Source organism: Stenella coeruleoalba (assembly GCF_951394435.1).
Source record: "Stenella coeruleoalba genome assembly, chromosome: 1".
In the NCBI taxonomy this organism is placed as follows: Eukaryota; Metazoa; Chordata; class Mammalia; order Artiodactyla; family Delphinidae; genus Stenella; species Stenella coeruleoalba.
In genome coordinates, this window is record NC_137169.1 from 183157501 (window position 1) to 183170485 (window position 12985).

The 12985-nt window shown below is 38.7% G+C and overlaps 1 protein-coding gene across 1 annotated transcript in view; it reads left to right on the plus strand.

Moving 5' to 3' along the window:
* The window catches only part of SLC9C2 (solute carrier family 9 member C2 (putative)), a 150877-nt gene that overhangs the window by 136678 nt on the left and 1214 nt on the right, over positions 1–12985 (plus strand). The window contains exons 26-30 of the mRNA XM_079945813.1: positions 1028–1126; positions 3270–3437; positions 4492–4623; positions 10100–10282; positions 11809–11893. Of these exons, the coding sequence (XP_079801939.1) occupies positions 1028–1126; positions 3270–3437; positions 4492–4623; positions 10100–10282; positions 11809–11893 (667 nt within the window). The remainder of the gene's footprint in view (positions 1–1027; positions 1127–3269; positions 3438–4491; positions 4624–10099; positions 10283–11808; positions 11894–12985) is intronic.

The window sequence follows — 12985 nt, forward strand, 5'->3', positions numbered from 1 at the left end:
CGAGATAACTACTATGCATGACTTAAAAGTGTGTTTCCCACACATCTTTGTAAAATGCAAATCTGTCACCATAATTCTCCTGTTACAAACCTTTTAGTGGCTACCCCCTGGTTTTGGGAAAAGCCCAGACTTTTTACCGTGCCTGTGAGCCCCTTGGAGACCTGGCTTCGGCTCACCTCTCCAGTCCTGCCTCCACCTGGGCTGCAATATGACTTTCCTGGGCCCCAGGCACTTCTGCCTTTTCCTCGGTAAAAAAGCACTAAAAAAATTATACTTTATGATCGTGTTAGTATAAAGATGAATATATTAGTATTAGATGTTTTAGTATTAAGACATTTTACTCTACCTAAAAGTTCTTTTATTTTCTTCTGATTTTAAAAGAAACTAAAACATTGTTGTAAATCCCGAAAAGTATTGTGAACCCTGGACACTGTGCCTACTGATGCCTAATGGATAACTCAGCCCTGGTCTCCACCCCTCCTTGCCTGCCTGAGATGTATTGAATCTTCTGTGATTACCCCCAGTGCAGTTATTCTGTTTACTTCTGGGTCTTTGCTTAAACTGAATCCTCTGCCGTAAATGGTCATCAACTCATCGTATCCTGGCTATCTGTTACTCTTCCTTCAGGTCTCAGCTTAGCTGTTCCTTCCTCTGTGTAGTCTCCCCTGGACACCCAAGACAGGGTCCTGTGACCTTTCTGAATTTTTTTCCCAGAGTGCCATGCCCCTGTCTCCTGATCAGAATTATTACACTTTATTGTAACCATTATCCAACCTAGCATTTATTGGGTGTTTCTACCACTCTGCTAGGTCCTAAGCAAAAGTCTACAATTTGCTTGCTTGTCCCTTTTTTACCTAAAATTTAATGAGGTATGCAAAAATGTTGTAATTCATTAAGAAACCAGAGAATATAGTTTGTTTTTATGCTTTTAAATTTATTTCTATTTAGAGAAGTAGACTGTAAAGATTTGTGTTAATTCTCTTTTTCTTTCCTTTTCTTTTCTTCTTTTTTTTTTTTTTTCTTTCAGGAAAGAGCCAAACTTGCCTGTTTTGACTATGGAGATGTCATTTGTAAAGAAGGTGAAATGCCACAAGGAATCTACTTAATTATTTCAGGAATGGCGATCGTAAGGGATTATTTATTATTTACTGAAAATGTACTTTGAAATACGTAATTATCACATAAGGAGAAATTTAGGAACTAAGATATTTTGAAATTTTTAACATAATTTGTTTTCCAGATGAAACCATTTCTGTTCAGAGTGAACACTACAGCTGAGAGATAATTATAATACCCACCATCCGAAAGGTGCTTCCCATCTTACAAAATGCTTTCATAATTATTATTTATTCCTCACAACAGTCCTGGGAGGAACAGTCTTTTGGACGTTCAGATAAGGAACCCAATACTTGGAGTGGTTGGGTTACTCACCTAAAGGAAATGAGTGTCAAGAATGAGGAAATAGACCACAACATCAGATTCTCCCAGAGGTCAGATAGGATGAAAATCATACAATTTTTAACCAGTAGGAGGCTTTTGGTGTCAGTAGAATGATAGGGACAAGAATCCTTTAGAAACTGAATACTAGTAGCTGAATCCATGGGTGAGCCCTAGCTATGACCAACATAATTCCTAGATCCTAGATGACAGTTACAAGTGACAAACCCTTATTACAGTGCAAATAATATATTTGGCTTTCTATTTTTGGAATGGGTGTTTCAGACCTTAAAAATACCAAAATTAATCATGGAAATAAACTATTATAATAAATACTAACACATGTATAGAGTTTATTAAGTGTCAGGCACTTTCCATTCATCCATTCACTCATTCATTCAACATATATTTACTTCATTACTATCATGCAGCAGGCACTGCTCATTCTAGGCATAGAATCGACAAAAACAAAAATCGCTGTCTTCTTAGAGTTTAATTTCTAGTAGAGGCGTAGAAGGAGATGGGACAATGGACAAAATACCTAAGTTAAATATATAGTATGTTAGCGGTGATGGAGAGCTGAAGATGGCTAATTGTGACATTTAAAAGGATGGTTGAGAATGGCAATATGTTATGACATTGAATCCTTACATCAACCTCATGTAAGGTGGAAAACTGATGGACAGAGAAATCAATTCATTTCCACCACCACCACCCGCCCCCCCGCCACCAATCTTTGACAGCTATTCCCCCTTCTACTTTTGAGGGCTCATGTGATTACATTGGGCCCAACAGGATAATCCAGAATCATCTCTTTAAGTTTAGCTGATTAGCAGTATCCTGAATTCTATCTGCAAAATCCCTTCACAGCAGTTCATAGATAAATGTTTGATTGAATAGCAAAGAGACAGGAATCTTGGAAGGATTTCTTTAGAATTCTGCTTACCACAGATGTTATCCCCTTTCCTTGGTTTGCAAAAAAGCAGAGACATTCTTGATTACTCAAAAGGCCTTTGAATTGCATTCAAAATTAAATTTAAAAAAATCAAGTCCTTTGGAAGCATGAATGCCTCTGAAAGTTTGAATGATAATCACTAGGAGAGGGTACAGTTTTCATAGCAACTCCTTCAGTGACCTTTTTTCCGTTTCCTGTGTCTTGAACAATAGCTTTCCTCTTTGATATTTACAGCTAAACTTTCTGGAAAGTTGTGTAATCCTTCTGGTTGATTCCCGCATCTTCCTCCTTTCTGAAATCTGATACCTTTCTTTACCCCCACCTACATCTACCAGTTCTTTTCCTGAAGTAACCCAACCATCCTGTGTTCATCCTAAAACCTTTTCCTGTTAATGTCTCATGGTAATTATTCTTAAGCATCTTCAGGGAAGCAAGGCTTCTACTGAAATCACGGCTTGGTTTGGAGGCATATTAATTCATGATATCCGATTTATGCATCCATGCAACCAGAAGTTTTTTCCACCTGAGACACTAGCCTATTATGCTAAGAATATCTAATAGATATTATGCTAATATCTAATAGAGTGGCATTAGTGGCAGACTGCAATGACTACTTTTGGTAGAATTTTTATACAAGGGAGGTAAATAGGGGTCATCTGTAAAGCTAAAGATTAGAAACAATCTTGCCTTGGAGAGTTGAAACGTGAAAGGAACCATGATTCTTGTGAAGCCTAATTCCTCCTTTACACCTGAAAGGATTCATAAAGAATGTTTTCCTTCCATTGTAATAATTGCAAGAAAAACTGGGAGCTCCTGGGGTTTGGTCAAGGGCTTTTAATTTTATATTTCCCTTGGCACAATATTTTCCCCTTTGCAGCTGCAGAGTTCACCTCCTACCTTTGGAATAGACAGGAGCCTAAGGGCTGATAGAGAGTCCGCGACCAGGTTTACAGAGTACTGTACTAGTGGAGACATAATTGGAGAGTTGAGCTGTCTGCTTAAATGTGAAATTGAATATACTGCCATCTGTGAAACTATTTTACAGGTAAGAAACTGGTTCAGTATATATTGTGAGTTGTTAGTTAATTCTTCCTCAAGTCAGTAAGGAGTGCCAGCATCTTTGTTCCTCTGGGTTCTGATATCTTATTTAGTCACCCAACCAGCTACTGTGAAGCAGGTGTAGACTAGCTGAGAGAGGCCAGTTTAGTGTCTCACATCTGCTATGGGATCTGGAGGCTGATATTTTAACCAAGGAGACTATGCCAGTTTTTTTTATTAAAAGAGAAAATATCTAACTTTTGATGTTATGAAGATAAGGAAAATATATATGTAAAATGCCTGGCACGTTTAGATGCTCAATAAATGGCCACCATAATGAGAGTGGTGTTTTTAAAGTATACTTGTGTTTCAACCCTCTGTCTTCCATTTTTCACTTGCTAAATAAGAAGTTTATTTAGCAAATAAATGGCCTGATATTGCACTAGCTGTGGGCGATTCAAATTGAAATTAGTGAAAGTTCCCACTTACAAAAAATTTTCAAGCTTTTGGGACTGATAGATGCAACAGAGCAGTGTCCAGAGTCTTAGGAGTGTGACAAACAGAAAGGAATGTCACCTTATCAGTTTCATACCATTTCATTTTTGGAAGAGGATAGAAGGCATGAATGTATTCACAAGGCTGAATTGAATTCACTGAATTTCAGGTAAATGAACTTCAGTGAGTTCTGAAAGAGTTGTCTTCCTTATTTGGATTGTCGCTTTGCTGGAAACAAATACTATGAATGAGCCAACGTAACCTACTGTGACAATAAAAATAGATAAGTTTATGTGGCTTAGTTCCTTAATCTTGGGCTCATGATTATCCTACCTATTGATTGGTATAAAGTTTCCTGGCCTGTTTTTAAGTCTATAGCTTTAATTGGACTGTACATTCTATCATCTTATGCTTAAACGGCAGAGTATCATAATTACTATACTAGAGTTGATAGTTTTTTCTAGGAGGTTAGGTGAAGATGAAATCTACAGGCATTTTTTTTTTTTCTGATGGTCTTGTAATTTAGTTTCAAATCAAGCATACTGTTTGATACCTTGTCATTTCAGGCTTGCTTTATCTCTCTGGAGGATTTATATGAAGGCTTTGATGTCTTCTGGCCATCCCTGGAATATAAAATATGGCTGAAGCTTGCTCTCAGTATTGCCTATCAGTATTTTGAATCAAGTCTCATTGATGAGGTAAGTTGCATGATTAAAATATGAATGAAATTTTATTTACTGTATTTTTTACAAAATGCATTTCATATTTTGGAGACAAAGAAAGGAAGGTGTGTCTGATCTTTCAAAGTAATACTTCAGAGTCCTCATCACTCGCTTATCCTGACTTCCTATAGGTCATCAGTCCCCTTGTGACAGCTGATTTTCCCAGGCTACCTGCAGTCATCCCTTAAAAATAATAAAGTCAGCAAATCTTAAATAGGTAGATCCCCAAGAATCAAGCATAGCATTAATTAGAATGCGTTAATGAGCATTGTCTGGTGTTTATTATAGTCTACTCTATCTACCTACGTTAATATAAATCTCCTGCCTTTTCAAATTTTTACTGAGTTTACTAAGCCTCATCTATGACCTTTCTCTCCAGAAAGTAGTGGTTCAAGTCTGTTCTTGGACTGCACAATTTACAACCCCATATTTACATCCCATTTAGTAATTTTTTGAGCCCCTACCATGAGTCAGCAACTGGAGAAGTGACAGACCTGAAGTTCAACAATATTCATTGAATTGTGAGATATATATATATATATATATATATATATATATATATATGAATATAAATATTGGGTTAAAAAATTAGCATGTCTCAGGAGAATGAGAAGAGAAGCCACAGACTGGGAGAAAATATTTGCAAAAGACACATCAGATAAAGAACTATTATCCAGAATATACGAAGAGCTTTTAAAACTCAACAGTAGGGAAAAAAAACAGCCTGATTAAAAAATGGGCCAAAGATCATAACAGACACCTTATCAAAGAAGATATACAAATGGCAAATAAACATAGGAAAAGATGCTCCACATCCTATGTCATCAGGGAAATGCAAGTTAAAACAACAATGTGATACCACTACAAACCTATTAATTCGCCAATATTTGGAACACTGACAACACCACATGCTGGCAAGGGTATGGAGCAACAGGAACTCTCATTCATTGCTGGTGAGAATGCGAAATGGTACATAGCCACTTTGGAAGACAGTTTGGCGGTTTCTTACAAAACTAACATACTCTTGCCATATGACCCAGCAATCACTCTCTTTGATATTTACCCAAAGGAGTTCAAAACTTATGTCCACACAAAAACCTACACATGGATTTTTTTAAAAACTGAAGTATATTTGATTTACAGTGTTCTGTTAGTTTCAGGTGTACAGCAAAGTGATTCTGTTATATATATATATATATATATATATATATATATATATATATATACTTTTTCCTTATATATTATTACAAAATATTGAGTATAGTTCCCTGTGCTATACAGTAGATCCTTGCTGTCTGTCTATTTTATATATAGTAGTGTGTATTTTATATATATTAGTGTGTATATGTTTATTCCTCCCCTCTCTTTCCCCTTTGGTAACCATAAGTTTGTTTTCTGTGTCTGTGGGTCTATTTCTGTTTTGTATATAAGCTTATTTGTATCATCGTTTTTTTTAGATTCCACATACAAGTGATGTCATATGATATTTGTCTTTATCTGGCTTACTTCACTTAGTATGATAATCTCTAGGTCAATCCATTGTTGCTGCAAATGGCATTATTTCATTCTTTTTTATGGCTGAATAATATTCCATTGAATATATATACCACATCTTCTTTATCCATTCATCTGTTGATGGACATTTAGGTTGCTTCCATGTCTTGGCTATTGTAAATAGTGCTGCAGTGAACACTGGGGTGCATATATCTTTTCAAATTATGGTATTCTCTGGATATATGCCCAAGAATGTGATTGCAGGATCATATGGTAGCTCGTTTTTAGTTTTTTAAGGAACCTCCATACTGTTCTCCACAGTGGCTGCATCAATTTACATTCCCACCAACAGCATAGGAGGGTTCCCTTTTCTCCACACCCTCTCCAGCATTTATTATTTGTAGACTTTTTGATGATGGCCATTCTGACCAGTGTGAGGTGATACCTCATTGTAGTTTTGATTTGCACTTCTCTAATAATTAGAGATGTTGAGCATCTTTTCATGTACCTTTTGGCCATCTGCATGTTTTCTTTGGAGAAATGTCTGTTTAGGTCTTCTGCCCATTTTTTGATTTGTTTGTTTGTTTTTTTGATATTGAGCTGTGTGAGCTGTTTGTATATTTTGGAGATTAATCCCTTGTCGGTTACATCATTTGCAAATATTTTCTCCCATTCTGTAGGTTTTCTGTTTGTTTTGTTTATGAAAAACCTACACACAAATGTTTATAATACCTTATTCATAATTGCCAAAACTTGGAAGCGATCAACCAAGATGTTTTTCAGTAGATGAATGGATAAACTGTGGTACTTCCAGACAATGGAATATTATTCAGTGCTAAAAAGAAATGAATTATTAAGCCATGAAAAAGACATGGAAGAAATTTAAATGCATATTACTAAGTGAAAGAAGCCATCTGAAAAGGCTACATACTCTATGGTTCCAACAATAGGACTTTCTGGAAAAGGCAAAACTATGAAGACAATAAAAAGATCAATGGTTGCTAGGAGTTGGGGTGAGGAGGCATGAACAGGTAGAGCACAGAGGATTTTTAAGGCAATGAAAATACTCTACGATACATGTATGATGGATACCTGTCTTTATACATTTGTCCAAACCCATAGAATGTACAAAATCAACAGTGAAACCTAATGCAAACTATGGACTTTGGGTGATTATGTGTATCAGTGTAGATTCAGCAGTTGTAATAAATGTACCACTCTGGTGGAGAATGTTGATAATAGGGGAGGCTATGCATGTATAAGGGCAGGGGGTTATGAGAAATCTCTGTACCTTCCTCTCAGTTTTGCTGTGAATCTAAAACTACTCTAAAAAATTGTCTTAAAAAATTAGCACATCATGCTAAGGCAGTCAGTCTTTTACTATGTGGCAATAATATTTTTCAGAAAAACTTTAACAGAAGGGTAAGGAGATATAGATTCTTTTCCTTTTGCTTTGCCTCTTCATGAGCAGTAGGACAAGTTTAGAGTCTACTTTGAAACTCCAGAGGAGAGAATTGGGACCCAAAAGTTGAAACTCTATGGAGTGAGACTTAACTCAATAATAAGGTGAATGTCCTTTCATTTTTAAAAAATTCACAAGCAACACATATTCATTATATAAATTTAAAAAACACAGTTACAAAATGTAAGAAGATAATAATAATTTTCTACCCCAATTTACTCCCCAGAAAATCTCTGTTTAACATTTTGGCTTATTTCCTTCTAGTCTTTTTTCATTAAAGAACTAACCAAGTAAGACTTTTTAAAACCCCCAAAGACTAACAAGATTATGCTGAACACCCTCCTCTAGACCACACAATTCAAATTTTATATGCATTTAAAAACCAAAATAGCTTTTTACGAGATTTTTCTGGTTGTAAAATTCTAGATAAGTTTGCTAATTTTCTTATGTTTTTGGTGCCCCAACTATGCCGGTGCCCTCAGCAATTAAGTGTTTGATTTGCATGTCAGGGACCAAGATTTGAGGGCTGAATCATGTAGCTGTGTACTTCCTGTGGCTGGAAATGTTCAGAATGAGTTGATGGCCGCTGTCAGGGCACCGTCCAAGAGATTACTACTGTTGGACTGACCTCTAAGCTCCTATATTAGTTTGCTGGGGCTTCTGTCACAAGGTACTGCAAACTGGGTGACTTAAATGACAGAAATTTATTGTCTCACAGTTCTCAAGCCTAGAAATCTGAAATCAAGGTCCTGGCAGTACTGGTTCCTACTGAGGGCTATGGTGGAGAATCTAGTCCAGGCCTCCCTCCTTGGCCTGTAGACAGCTGTCTTCATCTTCACATGGAGTTCCCCTTGTATGTATGTCTGTGTTCAAATTTCCCCTTTTCAAAAGGGCACCAGTCATATTGGATTAGGTGTCCACCCTGTTGCAGTTTGACCTCATCTTATCTTAAACAATTACATCTGCAATGACCCTATTTCCAAATAAGGTAACATTCTGAGGTACTGGGGTTTAAGACTTCAATATATAAATTTTGGAGGGACACAATTCAATCCATAACAGCTCTCTTCTAGCTCTAAAATCTATGTTTATGAGCCTTGGCGTATGCTTAAGTTTTGTTTTGTTTTGTTTGTTTCCTTGTCAAGTGGGACCTTTGCTTACTGCAAGATAAAACCTCTGCATATTTAGGACTCTGGTTCTTGTGTGAATAGAAATCCAAGAGGCATAGCTGACTGCCCTGCTGTGGCTGATTATAAATAAATCAGGGCTGGGCAACCACATTCAGGGCCACTAAACAGTAGCAATATAAAAGCTCTGAATTCAGAATCTTGTCAGTATAAAAGTTCTGAATTCAGAATCTTGTCAGAAGTCATTCTGAACTCCAAATAAATTCTATCTGTTGGCCCCAGGGTCTATTTGCCCTTTGGCATCCTCAAAGAACTCAGCTAAATCAGTGAATTTGCTTTCTTCTTCTTTTTTTAAACTTTTGATCTTTCATTTATTTTAGTCATTTTTTTTTTTTTTTTTTTTTTTTTTTGCGGTACGCGGGACTCTCACTGTTCTGGCCTCTCCCCTTGCGGAGCACAGGCTCTGGACGCGCAGGCTCAGCGGCCATGGCTCACGGGCCCAGCCGCTCCGCTGCATGTGGGATCTTCCCAGACGGGGGCACGAACCCGTGTCCCCTGCATCGGCAGGCGGACTCTCAGCCACTGCGCCACCAGGGAAGCCCCCTCTTCACCTATTTTATCCAACCTCCCACCTCCCCTCCCCTCTGGCAACCACCATTTTGCTCTCTGTATCTTTAAGTCGTTTTCTGTTTTGTTTTGTTTGTTCATTTGTTTTGTTTTTTAGATTGCACATGTAAGTGAGATCATATGGTATTTGTCTTTCTCTATCTGACTTATTTCACTTCGCTCTAGGTTCATCCATGTTGTCGCAAATGGCAAGATTTCATTCTTTTTTATGACGGAGTAGTATTTCATTCCATATATATATATATATATACTGACTTAGAGGTCAGTCCAACAGTCCAACAGTATATATATATATACCACATCTTCTTTATCCATTCATCTATCAATGACATTTAGGTTGCTTCCATATCTTGGCTATTGTAAATCATGTTGCAGTGAGCATAGGGGTGCATATATCTTTTCAAATTAGTGTTTTTATTTTCTTTGGGTAAATACCCAGAAGTGGTATTGCTGGATCATATGGTAGTTTTATTAATTTTTTGAGGAACCTCCTACTATTTCCCATAGTGGCTGCACCAGTTTACAATCCCAGCAACAGTGCACGAAGGTTCCCTTTTCTCCACATCCTTGCCAACACTTATTTGTTGTCTTTTTGATGATGGCCATTCTGATAAGTGTGAGCTGGTTTCCATTTCCTTGATGGTTAATGATGTCGAGCATCTTTTCATGTGGAATATGCTTTCTTCTTGATACCGTGTGTCATTTTGTATGATTTATAGGACAAAATCTCATTTTATTTTAGGACTTAAAGTTTCAGAAGTGCGTGGCCCTCAATCATGCATATGTGGAGACTTTATCAAGCTATAACGAAATGACTATTGATGTGAACATGAAATTCGTTATTCTTGTATACGGCAGTGTTATTGATACTAAGACAGAGGTACCATATCTTGCACCTTGCATTTTACCTAAAACCTGTGAACAGGTAAGGAGGATCATTTCTAAAGAGTCATTTGCTTTTCATTGTGCCCCATAAGTGACTTTAAAACTCAACCAACCACCTTAAAGGGAAATTTAACCTAGAAAGACCCTATAGTTCTCACCTGCCCTTAACAAAACAGTCGAAATGTACCCAGGGCTTCTGTGTACTGTTGTACAAGTTGTGCCCTGCACAAGAGTGTCACTGAGGGACAAGGGGGGCAGGAATCTGCCTGCTCTCTACTTGCCAAGCTGTTTGTCCTGGCATGGGCTGTGCATCCACAGAGGAAGGACGGGGTACACTTTTCCTAGTTCACGCCAGGGCAATGACACTGCTTGCTAGCATGGCTCTGGAAGTTATCTGCGCTGGCTGATAAGAAGGGAGATGCATTGGGGCCATGTCACTTTGCTGACACATTAGGGGCTGGGGGCACAACTTGACAGAGGGCCCTGGGCCTCATCATTCCACGCCTCTGTAAGGAAGGGGGAAGTGTGAACACCTGGGACATAACAGGGGATGGGAAGAGTAGAAGTCAGGTCCCTACTGGGCCAAGCCATGCTGTCGGACCACAGGAGTGATGTGAGGACAGAGCCCAAGAATGAGGAGGACCAAGAGGCCATGAAAAGAGCTGACATCTCTTTCATCTGGTAAAAAGTTTGGGAGAGACCCTTTCTGCTTGTTCAGGCTGAGAACGTTCACTAATTTAATGAAATTTTACGTCCTGGAAAAGTTGGTAAATCTCCTAAAAAGTGCATTTACCACTTTCCTAACCAACGTTCTTATTTTGTCAACCTCTCAACAATTCAGAGGGTGAAGGTAATTTAAATGTTTTTTTTAAACAGAAAATGAAAATTTAGCTTTGAAACAAGGGGTGGGGAACAGTGGGAGCAATCCCACAGTTTAGTTTAAGACACTAGAGTTAGGAGTCAGGCATACTTGGATTTAAAACCTGACACCTGTGCCCACTAGGTGTGTGAGCGGAGGAAAGGTGCCTTCTGACCCTCAGTTTCCTCTTAGTAAGATGAGGATAATAGCAGCAGTCGTCTCATAAGGTTCTTGTGGGGATTCAATGAGATAATATGTGATAATATCTAGAAATTATCGATAGTTATAATTGTTACTTATGTATGCTCCTTGCATTCTGGGAGGGCAGATTCTGTGGCACATGGGGCAAAAGCTTGAGGAAGAGAGCTCTTTTTCCTATCTGGGAAGGCTGGGCCCTGAGCCCTTGAATGTCAGTGTCGGAATAAAAGTAACTCAGTGGATGCTGGGGATTCCATTTTCCAAATTCGTTCCAAGTAAGGTGTAGAAATTTCTTTTCTGATGTTTACAAATATCCAAAAGATAACCTCCTGGTCCAAGACTTTTTGAAACAAGGTTAAAGAGGATTTGAAATGAGAAAGATAGAGCTTAGGTTGGAGGCTGAGTTCTAGGCTTTGGCTTATTTCTTATATTCTTTGGAAAGGTTAGGAAGCAGCCATCTTAGAGATCAAAGAATGCTCTTTTGACTAATTTTGACTTTTCTCCTTTAGGTGGAGGGAACTTCAGATTTAAGCAAGCTGCTGGTTATCCAAGCACCTGCGCCTGCCGAAAATAATAATAATGCCAAGGTCATGGGTAAGGGGTAGCCCTTTAGTGGTAAGAAAACCACTGAGGAGGAATTTTGTTACATGTAAGATTGATATGCTAAGAAAAGGGTTTGAGGGTGTTGTGTGGGCTTATCATCCATCTCCATTCTTGGGCCCTCCCTGGCTGCCACATTGCTTCTGGGAGGTCACATATCGCAGACTTCCAGACACTGAAATCCAGGTGGCTCTTACTCTCTCTCGTGCCTTTCCCTCCACAACCTTGTGGGAGGACAGCAGCTTCTACCTTGTACTCTGATCCTGTAGGCTGGAGCCCCGTAGTGCTGTTGGGGGCAGAGCAGGAATGGGGAGGGGATAGACTCACACAGCAGGCCCAGGTGTGGGAGCCGGTTTTCTCTCAACGACCAAAGGGAATATAGAATCTGACCCATGCTCATTGAAAGCCACGGTCATAGCCACAATTCAGGTGACTTGCTTTGAGGTGCACTTTGATAGTCACTAAGTAATTATTGTCACTAAATGCATATTAGTACCCAATTGCTTATATCATGGTGCTAAGCATACTATAAAGAAGACTAGATAGGAAGGCCTTGCTGTAGGGAAAATACATTCGAGATCTTTCACTCAGTGCTCAGCATCCTGCCTTACCAAGCCTAGTGTCACCATTTTCCCAGCTACCCCAGCTTGAAAACACAATCAACCTTGATTTGCTCCTCTAATTAGCACCATCCCAGTGCTTACAGTTCATGTAACCTGCTAGCCCAGGCATTCTTAATGAATTGTTAATTTGTGGGGGAGGTGGTTACGTGATTTCAAATTGTGTGCATAGAGGGCACATTTTATCAATAGTTTACATCTCAGTGTTACTCATTTGCATAATTCTTATAAAATGCAGCCCCACAGTATGCTGCTGGGCACTGTGCAAAGCACTAGTTGGTGAGTGAGCGAACAAGGCCTCTGCCCTTGTCAGGAGGAGAGATATTCAAGAAGTAATTTCACTTCTCCCCTAGAAGCAAATTCAACCTCAGACATTCTTACAGCTCACTTTGCATGCCCTGTTCTGGGGGTCATACGCAGCACCATGATATTGGGAGCTCCCTCTGCTCCTGGGTCTCCTGTCCAA